This window comes from Falco rusticolus, chromosome 6 (genome assembly GCF_015220075.1).
Source record: "Falco rusticolus isolate bFalRus1 chromosome 6, bFalRus1.pri, whole genome shotgun sequence".
Lineage (NCBI taxonomy): Eukaryota > Metazoa > Chordata > Aves > Falconiformes > Falconidae > Falco > Falco rusticolus.
In genome coordinates, this window is record NC_051192.1 from 33,720,518 (window position 1) to 33,736,191 (window position 15,674).

Genomic DNA, 15,674 nt, shown 5'->3' on the forward strand with positions numbered 1-15,674 from the left:
GAGGGTCCCGGCGGGGCGGCGGCTGCGGGCACCCCCGGGCGCTGCGGCCCGGCCCGGCGCCTGCCTGCCCCGCTGCCATCCGGCCGTGGGCACGGCCCCCGCCACACAAGACACGCGGCTTTGCTCTGACCCGTCCCGCCGGGAAGCGGCCCCGGAAAATCCCTGTCCCGGGGGGAGAAGCAACAACAGATAAAACCCATCCCCAGAAAGGGAGAGGCTGGGGGCCCGCGCCCCGCTCCCACCATCCCATCTCCATGTGGAGCGGGGTTGTGAGGGGCAGATTCAGGCTAACGGGGGTGCCGCTGTGTCGCCCTCCGCGGCGCAGGGGCCGAGCACATCGCCCCGTCCCCTCGGCCAGTGCCGGAGGGGTGGGGTGGAGGGGTTCCCCCCCGCCGAGGGACCGGGGCGCGGGGGGCAGCGGCATCTCCGCGGGGGCCTCGGGAAGGCCGGCGGCGGAGGGGAGGCGAGCGCAGACCTCCGGGCGGGGGCAGCTAGCGAGGCCGCAGAGCCCCGCCGACCGCCCCGGCCCCGGCTGCGGGCCCGCCCCGCCGCGCCGCAGGGGGCAGCGCAGCCGCGGGGCCAGCGCGGAGCGGCGCCCCCCGCCCGGCCCCGCCGCTGGAGGATGCTCTGGCGCTGATGCCCCGAGGGGGCCCCGGCCGGGCGCGGGGAGCCTCCCCCCGCCGTGCCGGGGCACTGGGGCTCGCCGCCTCCCGCCCCGCCCCGCCCCGGGGCCTCTCCCCCGGGGCCCCGCTCCGGAGCAGCTCCCGCATGAAGCCCGGGGGCTCCTGCTCGGCGGGCGGGAGAGCCGGGGGGGCCCGGCCCACCTGCGCCCGGCGGCTGGCGGTGCCCGCGGCGCAGAGCGCGGCTGCTCCGGAGCGGCGGCGGCGGGGCTGGGTCCTCCTCCTGCCCCCCCGCCGCTCCCGCCCTCGCACACTCCTCTCCCACCGCCATCCATCCATCCGTCCTGTCGGCACCTCGCCCGCCCGGCGCACACACGGGCGCGCACAGCCGCACCACCCCGGCACCCCCACAACATGCTGCCGGCCGCCGGCCCGGCATGGACCCCGGCGGCGGCTGCTCGGCTCCTCTCCGCTGCTGACTGCCCTCTGAGGTTTGCGGCAGGTAGCGGGGCGGACAGTTGGAAAGTGCAATAGGAAAAGCGGAGGGGAAGGGAGAAAAAAAAAAAAAAAAAAAAAAGGGAAGAAAAAAAAAGGAAAAAAAAGGCAAAAGCCATCAAGCCGGCCAAGCCCAGCTTTGGATCTCAGTGCAGGTATTTCTGCTGCTGTGTTCATCCCTTGCCGCCTACCACCCCGGTTTATTTTTTTTTTAAAGGAAAGAAAAAAAGAAGGAAAAAGAGAAGTCGAACTCTCAAAGGGTTACTATGCAATTGCGACTGATTTCTTGGTTTTTTATCACTTTGAACTTTATGGAATACATCGGCAGCCAGCACGCCTCCAGGGTACGGCGACAGGGAAGAAGTAAGTGCGAAGAGATTTATACTTTGATAACTTCTCCTCCCTGCCGCGCGCTGTTCACCTGTCCGGGGGGTGCTCGTGCCCTGGTGCCCGGGCGGGTGCGCGAGGGAGCCAGCCCCCCGCCCGCGGCCGGCCGGGCTGGTTTGCAGGCGGTTTCATTGAGCTGGAGGGATGAAGGCGATTTTTTTCTCTCTTTCTGCTCTTCTTTCTCACCTCACCGGGATGAGCAGAGCTGGCTCCGGGAAGACCTGCGTCTGCTCCTTTGTATTTTAATGTCTGGTAAAGGGGAACGTCCTTTCTTAGCTCTTTCCACTTCCCAAAGGGAAAGCGCGATGACACGACAGGTAACTTTTTGCCGCGACGCTTTAAGCGCCTTTCTCCACCCCGGTCAAGAAGCCCCCACCCCAAGAAGCAGCAGCACAGATACCGCTGTAGGTGAAGCCTGGAGCCCGGCGGTGCCGAGTGGGGAGCTGGCGTGTCGCGGCGCTGTCCGGCCCGCTGGCTTCCAGCCGCCACCCGTCACTGGTTACCTCGGTGGCACCGTCCGGGAAGCCACTGGGTCATCCAGCGGCACTGCCTTGAGGCTGTGGCCCCCGTTTTTTTATGTTTGGGATTTTGTTTTAGGTTTGGTTTATTTGGTTTGGTTTTTTTTAAAGTCATGGGATGAGGGGAGTTCGTCCCTTCCGACTTAGCCAGCCCCTGGCCAACGCCGCCTGGGCCCGGGGCGGCGGCAGGAGGGAGCCGGGAGGGCCGAGGGGCTGTACCCGGGGGTGCTGGCAGCAGCTTCGTGAGCGCTGCCGTCTGGAGGAGGCGATGCGGGAGGTGAGAGGCGGGGAGACCCCCCGGCACCGGGGCAGGAGGAAAAGCGAGGCAGACGCGATGGTCCCTCGGGAAGGCGCTGTCCAGGCGCGGGGCGCAGCGGCGGGCGGGCGGGCGGGCTCCGGCTCCGGCGTGGCCGGCACCGTCGGGCAGCTCCGAGGACCCGGGTCCGCGGTGACCCGCCCGGCAGGACCGCCGGTCAGAGCCCCGCGGGGCGCCGCAAGGGGCCGCCGACGGCGGCGGGATGCATCAGCAGGGGGCACCGGGACGTGTGCCCCCGGTCCGGCCCCGCCACCCCGCCCGCATCGGGCCCGTCGCCGTTCCTGGGGAGTGAGGCATCTTCTGCGCACCTACCGCGGAGGGGCTGCTCATGCCTGTCCTCCTTCCCTGACAGCTGCAGATACCGAGGAAATGTCATAAAAGACGGCAGCCTGCATTTAATCAGCAAGAAGTAACTGAGTTACTTCCTCAGGGAGGGGACGGGACGTTACTATTATTTTAAATTTTTTTGCTCAGCCCTTGCTCCCTTCCCCTGCTTGGCATGGCTAGTCCTTGAAAGCCTCCTTTGTACGGTTTGCCTCCCGCACACAAGGTCTGATTCACCTAACGTGCCCCTAAAGCGGTGCCAAGGATGAGAGAGACCGGGGCTCCAGCCCTCCGATCCCCACGGCCGCGCAGCGAGGGAGCGCTAAGGGCGAAGTAAAACATGTCAGGGCATCCGATTTATTATTCTTGGCAAAGGAGGGCTCCGCAGCCTCCATCACTTCCCACCCACTCCTTTAACCCCTGGCAGCCGCTGGCCCACAAGCTGCGGCTGCACCCCGTCCCCTCCCCCCTCCCCTCCCCTCCATGAGAGCACCCCGACGGGCGCGGTGTGGGGGTTCAGCCCCGGGTCTGGGGCACAGCAGGGGGAGGGGAGGACCCCCCCCGTGGGGCGAGGGTCGGAGACCGGGCCCTCCTCCTCCCGTCCGTGCTCCGGCACCTGGTGCGCACCGCGCCGGGCCAGAGCCGGGCCGGCGGCGACCTCTGCTGTCCTGTGCCGCAGCGGGCAGCCCGGGCGGCAGGTGCTCGGCACGGCACGGCACGGCACGGCACGGCACTGCCGCTGCCCCCGGCCGGGGCCGCCCTCCCTGCTGCCCACGGCCCGCCTCGGTGCTGGGCGCAGGGCAGCCGCGGTGCCCCGGCGTCGTGGCTGCTGCGCCCGGTGCGGTGGGCTCCTCCTGCGGGCGCCGTCCCACTTCGGTCTTCCTTAGACGCCCTGTTCAGTGGCGTAATTTTCGGGAAACAGAGGTGGAAGTGTTGGCTGTGGCTAATCAGACGGTCGGTACAACGTGGAAGAGGTACTGAGCACTTGCTCAAGGTTTTCTGGTTAAAATGCAAGAGTTAAGTTAAATTCACAGCAGAACAAGTGGCTGAAAAATCTACAGCTAGAAAGTCAGAGTGGAAGGAAATCTGGCACATTATTTTGGCGGTGAAGACAAACAACCATCAGAACACTTCACCTGGACATGGTCCTCTGGCTGAGGTCTTCAAATCGGGCTGGTTGTAAAACATGCTTTGGTGTAACTAGTGGTTATTTGGTGTGAAGCAAAAATTAGAGTGTGTTTATGAAAGTTATTATAGAAGAAGTTATGGTCACCACTTACACTGATTATTTTGGCTTTAAAAAATCTATGAATCACTATTAGTGAATACTGGAACTTGAAAAAAAAATGACAGTGTGTAGATAAAGAAGGCACCTGTCAAATTCATCTACATGGAAGACTTTCTCTGGATTTCTGTTTCTTTTGCCCAGATAGTCTCCTTTAAATCCTAAACCCATTGCTAGGGAAGTGTTTTTGAATTTCCATTTAACCTATGTATTTTTAAATACAGCACAAACCACTTGCCATCAAGCAGTTAGAGAGCCCCCATTACTTCATTTTTTTTATTATCAGAGTCCCATGTTCTATGTATTATATCTTAGACTCCCACATTTTAAGACAAAGGAATAATGAAGCCTGAACCGACTAATTCAGAATATGCTGGGCCGGACTCTCAGTCCATATAAACTGAAGTTTCTTTGTTAATTTACCCCATCAGAAGGACCTGGTCCTGAAGCATTACTTATTTTGTACCTGTTGCCAAAGTAATCTCTACTAGGAGAAAAGTCTGGGCTGCAGTCCTTTCACTCCCCAAACGCCTACTGAAGTTTCCAGTTTAAGCATCCTAAATTTCTGTCTCACGATCAGCAGCAAATGCGTAGCTGGCTGTGCAGAAGCAAAACTCCTCTGAAGTAATCAATGGAGTGAAGACAGAGGATCGAGTCCAGAATTAGACATAGCACAAGATCAATAAAAGTTCAAAAGCAAACATATAATTAACAAAGAGATTTACTTATTTTATTCTGATAAGAACAATTAAGATTAACAAATTAAGTGGCTTGTTTGGGTCCTACAAGAGAGATTAATATGCAGCCCAAGTATAGACTAGCATACAATAAATAAGAAAATCTATGTATCTGCCAGGGATTACGGCTTGCTTAGAAAAAAAGTAGGATTAAGTCAATAGTTCCAAAATATTTTGGCTCTGCAGGCCACCACCAACCCTCGAAACATAGTACTGACAGTTATACACATTTCTCATTGACCTTTTAACGGACAGAAATGAAGCATTATTTGCTATGGGTCTGTGAATGACCGGCAGATCATTTGCCATGACCCTGCGGACTACCAGTGAGCCACAGACTAAATCTGGAAATCACTAGGACAAGCAAAGTGATAGAAAATTCTGTGCATGTACCACAACTACATCTGCGAGTAAAACTATCGGTAGGACTTAATGGAACTGCAATTTGGACGTAGAGCTTCCATAGCGTATATTACTGGTAGTCCATCAGCATCTGATATTGGCAATTGCCTCCTGCCTTTCACTGTAAGGGCACACTCACAATACCTGGCGTTTGTTCTTTTGGTCGCTGCTCCGTCAGTTCCTCTACTCATGTGGGACAGCAGGTCTTCCAGCATCTGCTTCTGGTCACGGCCATGAGTGGAGGGCTCTGCTCAGCAAACACTCTGCCTGAGCTTGGTTTGCATACAACTACATACAAACACAAAATTAAGTAGATGCGTAACAGTCCATTTGAAAACATAGCTATATAAAATAAAACGAAACAGGAAAGAACTGACAAAACAGAAATCGGTAAAACTATGTCTTCAGGTTTTTTATACCTTCATGGGTGGCGTCATTCACACGGAGGTAAAACATCAACAAGAAAAGAGGAATTACATTATTAGTTAAAATAACACTGCATTTTGGAAGCATTTTTTTTAGTAGTTCACCATCAATATGCATATTACTGATCTACATGTATGTTTAGGGTTGGCATGGCACAGGTGGTAATGCTACATATTCTATATTATGATATAGGTGCTGTTACCATGGTTTTAAAAAAATAAATAGTTTAATATCTGAGTGCAATAATTTAAAGCAGAAGCTCACCAAGCAAGCAGACGTCAAGTAAGCTGAATCTGGCCTTGGGTGGGATTAAATTATTCAGTGTTAGTTCTCTTTCAAAGTATCTGTATTCCACTGATAATTTTTTTTTCTGTGATATTTTCGTATTAGTATTGTCAGCTTAAATGCTTTGCTGGTGACAAGTGCATCTTTTCTGCAATGAAACTATATTTCTCTTTTTTGGATGAGATCCTGTTTATTTCAAAATAGACTGTAAAATTCCTATTGCAGTCATTAGAAACAAAAGCAGAGGAAGAACCGTTTCATTGTATTTTCATGAACTGCAAGCAGTTGTAGCAATATCTTAAATAATTAAATATTAGAAAATCACTACCAATTGCTGAAAACATTAGAAGTATTACAGGGATAGCCTGATTGCGTTGTTTTTTTAATGACTCTGTGTGTGTGTACATCTGTGCTTGAAGCATACCAGCTGCATGTGGAATGATATGTGTTATTATCCCAAGAGACTACAGGATGTTACAGACCAGTTCCTATTTCATATCTGACATCTGGAAGGGTGGTAATTTCAAATTTTGTTTCTTTCAGTTGCTGAAGACATTTTTTACACTCCATAAAATTCATGTTAAATGGTAAATACATATATTACCACAACTTCTCAAATACATTGATGTAGGATGGTATATCAGCAAATATAGAAAAAGTCCTATTTCTTTTTGCAGGCAGAATAAAATATTGCTATTATTAATGAGATGGTTTGAGAGCTTGAACCTGCTTTCAGTGGAGAAAGTCCCATGGACTTCACTGGAGTTGGAAAGGGCTGTTTTTCTGTGGGACCTCAGGAAATATTTTGAGTTTGGAAGAATTCCTACGCTAGCGTACTTGCAAAATTGCATGATCCAAATATGTACAACCCCTATATAGGATAAAACAATGCCGCGTACCTTTCAAAACTATGATATATAGCCTGCTTGGGAGACAACTGCTTTCTTAAGCGTATGAAAAGAACAGCTATTTTGCTACTTGCACCTATGGAGCTGACTGAAGTCAGTGAAGTTAACTCTGAGATTAATTTCTTCTTTTAATCTTTGTTGTTAGTGTATTAAGCCTTTGCAAATCCCCAGTCTTCTGCTTCTTGCTGTAAATTTTTCGTTGAAGATAATGGAAGTTATGCCTGATAAAATCTGAGCTAGGACTTAAAATCAGACTTACTCGTTACCTCTTGCTTAGCGTGCTCATTTTGCTTTCTGGTTAATAAAGCTAGAGTGCTGGCTTGACCACTGCTGTTTATTGCTCACATTAATAAGCTGTCCATGATTTTCATATCCAAACTTTTATAGACAGTGACTACTAAGAACACCTATCCGTTAAAACTATGGAGGTTCTTTAAGAACTTTTTCCCCCTACAGTAAATTGTCCTTTTTGCTCTTGAAATTAAATTACAAGTTGCAAAAGCCTGGTGGAGGAGATATAAAAGCTAATAAAAAAATATTTTTGTCTCATTCCTAATTTTGGAGCCTGAACTACTCAAAATCACTTTGCCATTTTTTTACCAAAATAATTCAGAAAAAGCAATCTTATCAGATAACAAAAGGCAGCTGAAACCATGTACGTTTTTATACAGAAGTCTGTCTGCTATTACCACAAACAATGCCACAGGTAAAAATATTCAGACAATATTTATTCATGCAAAACATGTTATGCCTCTCAAAAAAAAACCCCAACCAAACAAACAAAAACCCAGCTACAACTTTCTTATAAATAATTGAATAACTGAGTCTCTGGCAATGGCAGAACGCTTAGTTATTAGACTCCTTGTCATAATAAAATCCAACAGATTTTGTTAATGATTACTTTAACCCTATTTCTGTTGTTAGCAGTGGACATTGCGATGAGCAACACTACTTAAAAAGAAGGAACGATTGTTCTACAGTTATATAGTAGCTGAATAATAAACATTTTTTTTCTTCTATCATCAATTTCTAGACCATGAGCTATAGACCATGCATTTTAAAATGTTAGTGTTATTTATTCATATAATTAAAAATAGCAGAGCCACCAAACTTATTTCCCTCCAGTGCTGCTAGGCAAGAACTCAGCTATTGAGACCAGAGCTGAATTGGGAAAGCCACGAAGGGGAATCTCCCCTTTGGCTGCAGCAACAGCACCGAGGTTCTGCCTGCTCCAAGCAGCACCCCAGCCTTGCACCGATACTTTGGCTCCACACAACACAGTAATTAGGAGGAAGAACATAAAGGAATGCATGTAGTGATACTTTTAAATGAAAGTAAAGCCCTGAATCACAGGTCTACACCAAGTTCTGGTAGCGCTGTTATAAACTTTATTCTTTCAAGCTTCTTATTGTGTGTCAATTTTATATCCTGACACGTTTCATGTTTAAACTTGAAAGGTCCTAGATGGGATTTCAGATGTTTGATATTTCCTGCAGGGTAAAGCAGATTTTGGGGCACTGTAAAATAAAACAGGAGCTCATTGATGGGTGTTGGAATAGCAACGACGTGTGATTCCTGTGGCTTCCTGTAAAGTGCTAGCGCAGACACAGCAAGGCTCAGATCCAAGAACAGGACTTAGGTGCCCAAGGTGTATCTGGGGCAGGATTTAAACATGAGTCCCTCACCTTCAAAGTCCTGCTTAATTGCCACCTCAATCTTGATGCATGAGCATTTCTCAGATGTTTTGTCGTTTCTAACATGAGACTTCAGTTTACTGACATTGAGCATCCACCTGGCATGGGAGGCTTCTGAACTCAGGTCCTTTCCACAAAGACTGAGATTTTCTCTTAAAGAAACTCTGGGCAAAAAAAGGCCATAAATACATCATAACAAATAATAAAATAACAATACAAAGTTCTTCCACAAGGAGCACAGGGCTCTGCAGGCTGTTGCTTGCTGACACTGGAATACAGCCACATGCATCCCTGCTCCCATACCCAGGCCCCCCGAGCCTTTTCCTGTTCTCTGCTAACTGAGTGCAAGCAAATGACCTGAGATTACATGCAAATCCAGGTGATAAAAAATCAGTTTATTAGAGCAGATTAATGCAGGCTAGAGTCATGCTGGATAGAAGAATTAATTTAACTTAGATTTTCAACTCCTGGCTGAATATTTTAGCTGCTAAGGTTTTGGATACGTCAAAGGCAGCAAGGCTGCTGCACCCTTCTTGGTGTGTTTCAAAGCAAAAGAGGTCTTCCTTCTTTTGCTAAAGAACATATTGACTTGCAGGGCTGCGTAGCAGTGCCAGGGCATCTAAACCCCTAGTCAGCCAGGATTTGAGACAGTTTCTGACCCCAGCATTTCCCTCTGACTAGGCTGAGAATCCCCTGTTCAGCATGCTGGTTTTTGTCAGTCCCTTTTGGAGGCAGCCAGCTCTTCCCACGTACTGAAAGGCAACTCAAATGTCTTGCTCAGGGCTCCCAACTGTACTTTGATGGAGGCGTCAATGGAGGGCATTGCTACACAAAGCAGGGATGTTCAGAATAGCCTAAGTTCTGTATTAAGCACCAGCTCATCCACCACACTTCTCTCCAAATAGCTCACCAGGTGCACAGGTTCTCTGGTGAGAGTGTTTTCATGGGAAGTTACAGCAGAGGTAGGGCTTGAGCTCTTTTTCCTCATCTCTACAAAGCGAGGTTCTGTTTCAAGGGGAAGGAAGAAAAGGCTCTCATGTGAACAGGAATGTGGAAGCAACCAGCTGGTGGAACAAGATTTCCATTGCATTTCTCAACTAACATTTGCAAACATCCACATGAACCAGAGCTACTAAACCCTGACATTTTAATATGTTTACAAAGCTGATGTATGTTATCAGCACATGCAATACTCCCAACAGGATTTATTACAGGTTTCTTTAGTAACAACATTTTTTATCATAACAGCTCAACTGGTCAGAGAGAGGAAAACAGCCAGTTTCTTCAGAGCATGCCTCCCACGCACACTTGCCCAGCATTATTGCATTGCTTATTCATAAAGATTACAAACATCAGTGTCGGCAAGTGTTTCATAACCTTGTTTCCTTTTCCTAGAATGTTCATAATTCACTTTTTTCTATGCCACTGAACAAGGAGTTGCTGGCTTTATTTTACTTTATGTTACACTGCCGAGTGAAGAATTGCCCCTCCAAAATAGAACCAAATGGGACCAAAGGATATTTATTTAACATGGGAGTCAGGACACGTTAAGTGCATGTATTTAGCAAATACACAGAGATGGATGAAGATTCCAGAATGTTTTAGTATAACATAGAACTGAAAATAATCAACTATGATGAGATCTGCTTGTGCTGGGCATGATGGCCACAGATGTCATAAAATCTAATAGACAAGATCTTGTAGGCAGGAAAGGTAAATAAATGACACAATTTGGTGTTTTGCAAAAAAACTCAGCTTCTTTTTGCTGTCCAAAAAGAAGTCACATTTGTCTTTTGTGTTTATGTTTTACGAAGAGTTGAGCAATTAACAAGTTTCAAGCTGAAGGCGTATTAAAAGTGAAAGTACAATTCTGTGTGGGAGTGTAGAATATGTAAGTTGTGCTATGTCCTGGGCAAGCATTGTTAAGCCTAAGGCCCTGGCTTTAGGAATGAAATAAAAGTGCTATGTAAGCTACCCATTGAAGGGAAGCTTGAGTGGTGGAAGAATTTATCAGTAGCATTCAGTTGTGAGTGAATGTTAGCAAGAAGACATCCACGTTGCTGCTTAGGTTGTGTGTTATTTCCCAAGAAAAGACCAAGGTCATATTGAGGAACAGTTAAATATTAAAACAAGTTCCCCTGGACAAGTTGTGGACAAAAATATTTCTTTTTCTCTGTTGGCACTATTTATTTCTGCTAACAACCTACAAATCCAGTATAATTTGAGAATGCTTATTCTCTTCCATGACTGAGTACCATGTTCTTTCACCTGAGTAATTCACTGAGATACTAATCATGCTTTAAACCACCAGCTTCTTTCAAATGTATGATTTAGAACAAGTAAGCTGCTCCATTACTAACTGTGTTCAGTATTTTTCAGGATATAATGTGACAAGTGGTGACATATGTTATGGTTGTGTGGTCTCTTCGAGGTCAAAGTGGCTTTGATCACTCCATGGATGTGAAAATTTCGGAGGTGGTTTCAAATAGGCTTTCTCTTACAATTTGCCTACGTATTGTGGCTGGACATTCTGATGAATGCAAGTCTTCCCAAGCTTTATGGAGGTTAGAAGTGCTGGAAGGGAATCTACTGGCATAGGGGGTCTTATTCCTATTTGCCAAGATCTGGCCGGCCACGGAGGAAACTAAACTGTACCTTTTCAAGATGAGGACAGGCTGTTATTCACCTCTTCCTGAAATTGCATCATTTCTCAGCTACCCAGTGAGCGGAGAAGTTAGTTTCTTCCTCAGTATAAATCATACCCAAGTGCAGATAAAATAAATCAATCAAAGGAGTAGTCTTGTCCTGCATTTTCATGTTTCATTGATTATGCAAAAAAGTAGGATTCTAACCATAGCTACCAAGCATTATGGAATTCAATCCATAATCCTTTCTGAAGCCTTGCATAATTTGTTGAAAAATAAGTTATTCATCTATGGAACTTGCTGGTTGAGCATTCCAGTTCAGTTCCATGACTGACTGTGGTTACTGCTGTGTACTTCAAAAATGGCCTGTGTTTTTGATCTGGAAGTATGCAGAGACCTTGGACACATCTTGTCCAAAAGAGATCAGCCACAGAAATTGCAGTACTGCATGTAAGAGAACTTATATAGAAGAAAGATCTTCCATCTCATACTCCCACACTCCTACATAAGCCTTCTCTGGGTTATGTACTTTGTCTCCTGGAATCCCCTAAGCCTACAGCTGTAGCCCTAGAGTTGGAAAAACTCCTTTACACAGTCTGTGCCCATGATCTGCTAAAAAGATCTTTTTGACCATCAGCATATATAACACTTGACAAAGGTGTCAGAAAATGGTGAACCTACAAAAAAGTGCAGGGTGATGTTTAAAACTGTTCACAAAGTACTGAAAAAATTCATAATTTTGATGGAAAATACAATATTTTATAAAACATAGACATATAAATAACAACACTATAAATAATAAGTAAAAATAATATAAATGCTCATACATTGTAATCTCTCCCTTCTCCCCTACTCAATCGTATCTATATTTGTGTATACATATTCACATACATACATACAAATTCATATAGACAGAAGCAAGAATTAAAGGTCTTTGATATGTTCTTAAAGTATTTTCACTTTGAAGTTGTCTTAAAATATAGGTAAAAAGGATACTGATAACTCCAGAGAACAAGTTTTGTTTCAAGCCACACAAAGCCCTTTGGTTTGTCTGAAAACTCCATCTCTTCTCCCACTGTTCTTATGGTCTGTTTGGTCACAGAAAAAAAAGATTTATTAGTTTTATACAGGTTAAACATAAATTAAAAATAAAAATTTGCATGGAAAGCTTGGTAGGGGGCCCTCTGCTCTTTCTGTTGAGCTTAGCATGCTTAAAACTACACCAGAAAGTTATATGGACCCTTCCCTTTTTGGTTGTGTACGGGTGAAACCTTTCTGGCTTTTCACATGATGTGTATCAGTAGGCTGGAAATTTTATTCAGCCACTGAGGAAGAGTATAATGTTCCTTAGGCTGAGCTCTGGACAGGGGAAATTGGTGGTGCTAGCAAAGAAGAATCTACTTTCCTTGCGCTTGTGACAGCCCAGCAGCACTGCCGACATTCCTTGGGGAATGTCCGTGCATATGGGGTGTGGGGGGGGTGTACCTGCATCTGCACATGAAGGAACAGCAAGGAGAATGAATACTCCTCTCTTCTATCAGCAGACATGTCATGGTCATAAGGAACATGGCAGACTAACACGAGGTTTTCAATTAGAGCCTGTGCGTTGTTTTTAATGGGACTTGGTTTAGGCAGAATAAACATCTCATAAAGGTTAAGGGATTGATTCTGCTTCTAGTTACAACTCGTGTCAGGAAGCAAGTAACTCACGGAGCTCTGCCAGCATAAAATTTGCATGTGCTCAGAATCCAGCCTAAATGTTTACACAGGCTATTAAAAAAACACGATAGTTGGTGGGGGATTTTTGTTCTCACTCACCAAGAAAAGAAGCAGCAATGCAATCTTCGCTTCTCTTTGCAAGATGCTGGTAAAGGGCGTGGGGGTATTCTACCATCTTTGTCAGAGAACAGCTGCAGTTTTCCACTTTAAAGTGTGGGAGGGATACTTTTACTGCTTTCCCCATCCTGTACTTACTCACCCTGCCCAGCACTGCATATTCATGAGCTTTCCACTACTTTGCCATCTGCTCAGTTATGCTTCCGTCTTCCCTGCTCTTCCTACAGGTATTGAACTCAGGCACTTTCTCAAAGTAGCGACTGAAGTAATTTGCAGAGTGAGAACATACATCAAAACAGACTAGCTAAATAAGTAAGCACAGGGATAGAACCAAAATACTGCATTTTCTGAAGTGGCAAGTGATAGAGGAACTCTAGATCAGCTCTGTTAGCCTGCCTGATTTAATACAGGCATGGTCCATGTCCTCCTCACTATCCATAACATGCCTGGATCCAACCCAAGCCCACTGGAAACAAGAACTATCAGGTAATGTGATGAACCAGAGACGACAGACCAGAATTCACACGTGACAGGGTTACATATGGTATATGATAATGTACCCTTTGCCGAATGATTTTTTTTTTCATTTTTTTCCTCATCATCCTATCAATTCCTATTCTTCCTTAGTCTCGTCCCAAAGAAACACTCCCTTAGTGTTCTCTCTCCCTCAGTCCTCTATTTGTACCTATAAGCAAGTTTTCTTCTCAGCATACTTTTCCCTTTTGTTGCCAAGCCAGAAGTTATTGCAACTTATGGTTCTGAGCCCAGGGTTTTGAGGAGAAATGGTGGAAACTGTATGGATGCCCTTGTGCTGTGGTGTGATGACTTGATGATAGCAGTAGATTTCTTAGTGAGAGAAAAGAAGCACTGAACAGATTCTTTGATTTACAAAGATACATTGTAAAAATAAGCTAAGGATCTTTGCATATACAAAAAGATGTGAACCCTTGGAGCCTTTATCAGACATGGTCTGGTAGAAGTAAGGAAGGAGCTGGAAAGGTTTGCATACTGTAATAGAGTACATAGTCCTGAGGTCTATCAATTACAAGAATATGAAGGGAGGTGAACTATTTTGAATGGTTCTGTTGCCATGAAACATGGCTATGGCTGTTTGACCAAGCACAGATACCAAAATATTCACCAAGTTTGTCTACTGCTTTGCAAGCAGCAGCTCAGGACCCTTCAGGGACCAGCAGGAAAAGTTCAGTTTGTCCCCTGCATAATGCTTTGCATTGCACCACAACTTTGTCAGGGAGTGCCACGATGGGTGGCAGGGCAACTGGCCTCAATTTAGTACAACTTACACAATCATCCTCCTCAGCTGCAGAGTGACGCAGCATTGCAGAAGAGATGGGCAGCGGAGTTCATCAGCCAAACTGTAACACACAGCACTGCTTGCTGCACTCTAAGCAATTCCCAGCTTCTGTAATGCCTGATAGCCCTAAGTTTCCTTATGCCAAGCCCTTTCTCTGACACATTTAATTCCTGAAAGCTCTGCATATCTCTGTTCTTTCTTGTGACAGCAGTTGAATAATGTCTACAAATGGAAATATCTACTCTTGGCTGGCTGTGGAGCTATAACCCCCTCCCCCAATATATTCAGTGTAAGTGGATTCATAGGGTTAGTCTGACAGTTTCTGAAATAGAAAACCTCTAGTTAGCAATGGAGCCCAAGGACTGCTCTGTCTATAGTCAGGCCAGTGCTTCTTGCCCCTCTTTAAGATGGACTCCCTCCGATGACGTGGGGACAGAGGGGATACCACACCCCATCCAGCCGTTGGCCTCTTGCTGAGACAGCGATCATGACTGCCAGTTCTTCTTGAAGGTTTTACAATGCATACAGTTTCAAATAAACATCAGATGAAAGCAATTTTGAGTCTAAACTGAGCATGGCCAGGTTTGCATTGTTGATTTATTGGTAAAAATCATCAGCTCCTATTACCTATTTCTTAAGCCATCCAGTTCTTTGGCTTTCAGCCATTTCTAGGGCCTGATTCTGTTCCTATTGAAGTTAATAGGAGGTTTTGTCACTGATTTCAATAGAAGGCCTTTAACCTTCCAACTTTCTGTCTATAGAGTCTTGAAGTGCTTCCAGGTTTCCATCATAGTCTGTGGTTCCTCTCTTTAAGTCAATTGGACATTAATGGATTGCCTGGACCCACACCTTTGGATATAGGAAAGCTCTAGATCTGATTCAGCTCTCACTCACACACCAGCTTTATACCTCTGTGGAGTTCCTCCTGATTTATACTGGCAGGAGAGTAAGGTCCAATGTTACTTATGCCTGGGTCATTGCCAGCAGAACACGGAGAGAATTCAAGTCACTTGTTATCCCCTTCCCTGCACCTCTCAATCACAGCATATATGTACGTATATATATGAGAATATATTGGAATCAGCTGGACTCTTATAAGTTATTCACCATCGAAACTGACTTCAAATTCAAGTTTTAAAGTTGAAATAACAAAGAAGGAAAAAAGAGCCAGAAGGGAGCCAGCTGCAAGGGTACTCACAATTTTCATCAGTCTACGGGACACTCCTAATAACATATTTTACTACTTTGTAGTGAACTTTCTTTGCTTCTGCCATAAATATATTCCCTATGCTGTAAATGAATAGCTTGCAAGCTCACTAAAGTTAATATAGAAGAATAAATCTTAACTACCTAATGTCAGGTCAGAAATATAAATCTTATCTAATATACCAGGTCAGAAGGAAAGAATACTTTTAGCTGAAAATAGCAAATACTTTCCAGTGCAGAGTAGGAACTTATTTTTCTCTTTAAAAAAATATGCT

The 15,674-nt window shown here is 46.0% G+C and overlaps 1 protein-coding gene across 1 annotated transcript in view; it reads left to right on the forward strand.

Annotated features, from left to right (window-relative positions):
- The first annotated feature begins 828 nt into the window (after positions 1-828).
- The window catches only part of RSPO3 (R-spondin 3), a 61,006-nt gene continuing 46,160 nt past the window's right edge, over positions 829-15,674 (forward strand). Inside the window, exons 1-2 of the mRNA XM_037392885.1 lie at positions 829-1,111; positions 1,333-1,478. Coding sequence (XP_037248782.1) covers positions 1,035-1,111; positions 1,333-1,478 — 223 coding nt within the window. The 5' untranslated portion in view covers positions 829-1,034. The remainder of the gene's footprint in view (positions 1,112-1,332; positions 1,479-15,674) is intronic.